The sequence below is a fragment of the Crocuta crocuta genome, unplaced genomic scaffold (assembly GCF_008692635.1).
Source record: "Crocuta crocuta isolate KB4526 unplaced genomic scaffold, BGI_CrCroc_1.0 scaffold13, whole genome shotgun sequence".
Lineage (NCBI taxonomy): Eukaryota > Metazoa > Chordata > Mammalia > Carnivora > Hyaenidae > Crocuta > Crocuta crocuta.
In genome coordinates this window covers 2,497,391-2,498,409 of record NW_027530007.1, presented here as the reverse complement: position 1 = coordinate 2,498,409, position 1,019 = coordinate 2,497,391, and the positions used below count along the sequence as shown (strand labels likewise).

At 68.2% G+C, this 1,019-nt stretch overlaps 1 protein-coding gene across 1 annotated transcript in view; it reads left to right on the top strand.

Moving 5' to 3' along the window:
• Window positions 1–1,019, top strand: part of PIK3CD (phosphatidylinositol-4,5-bisphosphate 3-kinase catalytic subunit delta) — a 44,258-nt gene that overhangs the window by 38,967 nt on the left and 4,272 nt on the right. Inside the window, 5 exon segments of the mRNA XM_077763843.1 lie at window positions 59–180; window positions 289–432; window positions 536–610; window positions 657–842; window positions 942–1,018. Of these exon segments, the coding sequence (XP_077619969.1) occupies window positions 59–180; window positions 289–432; window positions 536–610; window positions 657–842; window positions 942–1,018 (604 nt within the window).

Below are 1,019 nucleotides of genomic sequence, written 5' to 3'. Positions count from 1 at the left end.
CGCCGGGGCCGAGCCTCGACCTCGCGCGCAGCCGCACCTTGACCGCCCGCATCCGCAGATGCTCTACCTGCTGTGCTCCTGGCCGGACCTGCCCGTCCTGAGCGCCCTGGAGCTGCTGGACTTCAGCTTCCCCGACCGCCACGTGGGCTCCTTCGCCATCAAGTCTCTGCGGAAACTGACGTGAGTCCCGCGGGCCCCCGGCCGCCCCTCGGAAGGGCGGGGTTTGCCCCCGAGGACTGAGCCTCGCCTGGGGTCTGCTCAGGCGAGGCCGGCCTCCCTCCTCCGCAGGGACGACGAGCTTTTCCAGTACCTGCTGCAGCTGGTGCAGGTCCTCAAGTACGAGTCCTACCTGGACTGCGAGCTGACCAAGTTCTTGCTGGACCGCGCCCTGTCCAACCGCAAGATCGGCCACTTCCTTTTCTGGCACCTCCGGTACGGGAGCCAGCGGCCCTGGTGGGGGGGGGGGCTGCCTGGCGGCCTCGCGATCCCGCCTCGCCTCCCCGGACGCGGCTCAGCCGTCCCCTCCTTCCCCTAGCTCGGAGATGCACGTGCCGTCCGTGGCCCTGCGCTTCGGCCTCATCATGGAAGCCTATTGCAGGGGCAGCACCCANCGCCCCGCCCCCGCTGCCCCCGCCACCCTCCTGTTCTCTCTCTACTCACCAGGGGGAGGCGCTGAGCAAACTGAAGGCCCTGAACGACTTTGTCAAGGTGAGCTCCCAGAAGACCACCAAGCCCCAGACCAAGGAGCTGATGCACCTGTGCATGCGCCAAGAGACCTACCTGGAGGCCCTCTCCAACCTGCAGTCCCCGCTGGACCCCAGCACCCTGCTGGCTGAAGTCTGGTGAGCCCCGAGCCCCATCCGGGGCCTCCTCCCCCTGCCCCACCAGACGCCCCGCGGTGGGGAGGGGGGAGTCCCTGCTGACTGCTTTCTGGCCCTCAGCGTGGAGCAGTGCACCTTCATGGACTCCAAGATGAAGCCCCTGTGGCTCATGTACAGCAATGAGCAGGAGGGGGGGGA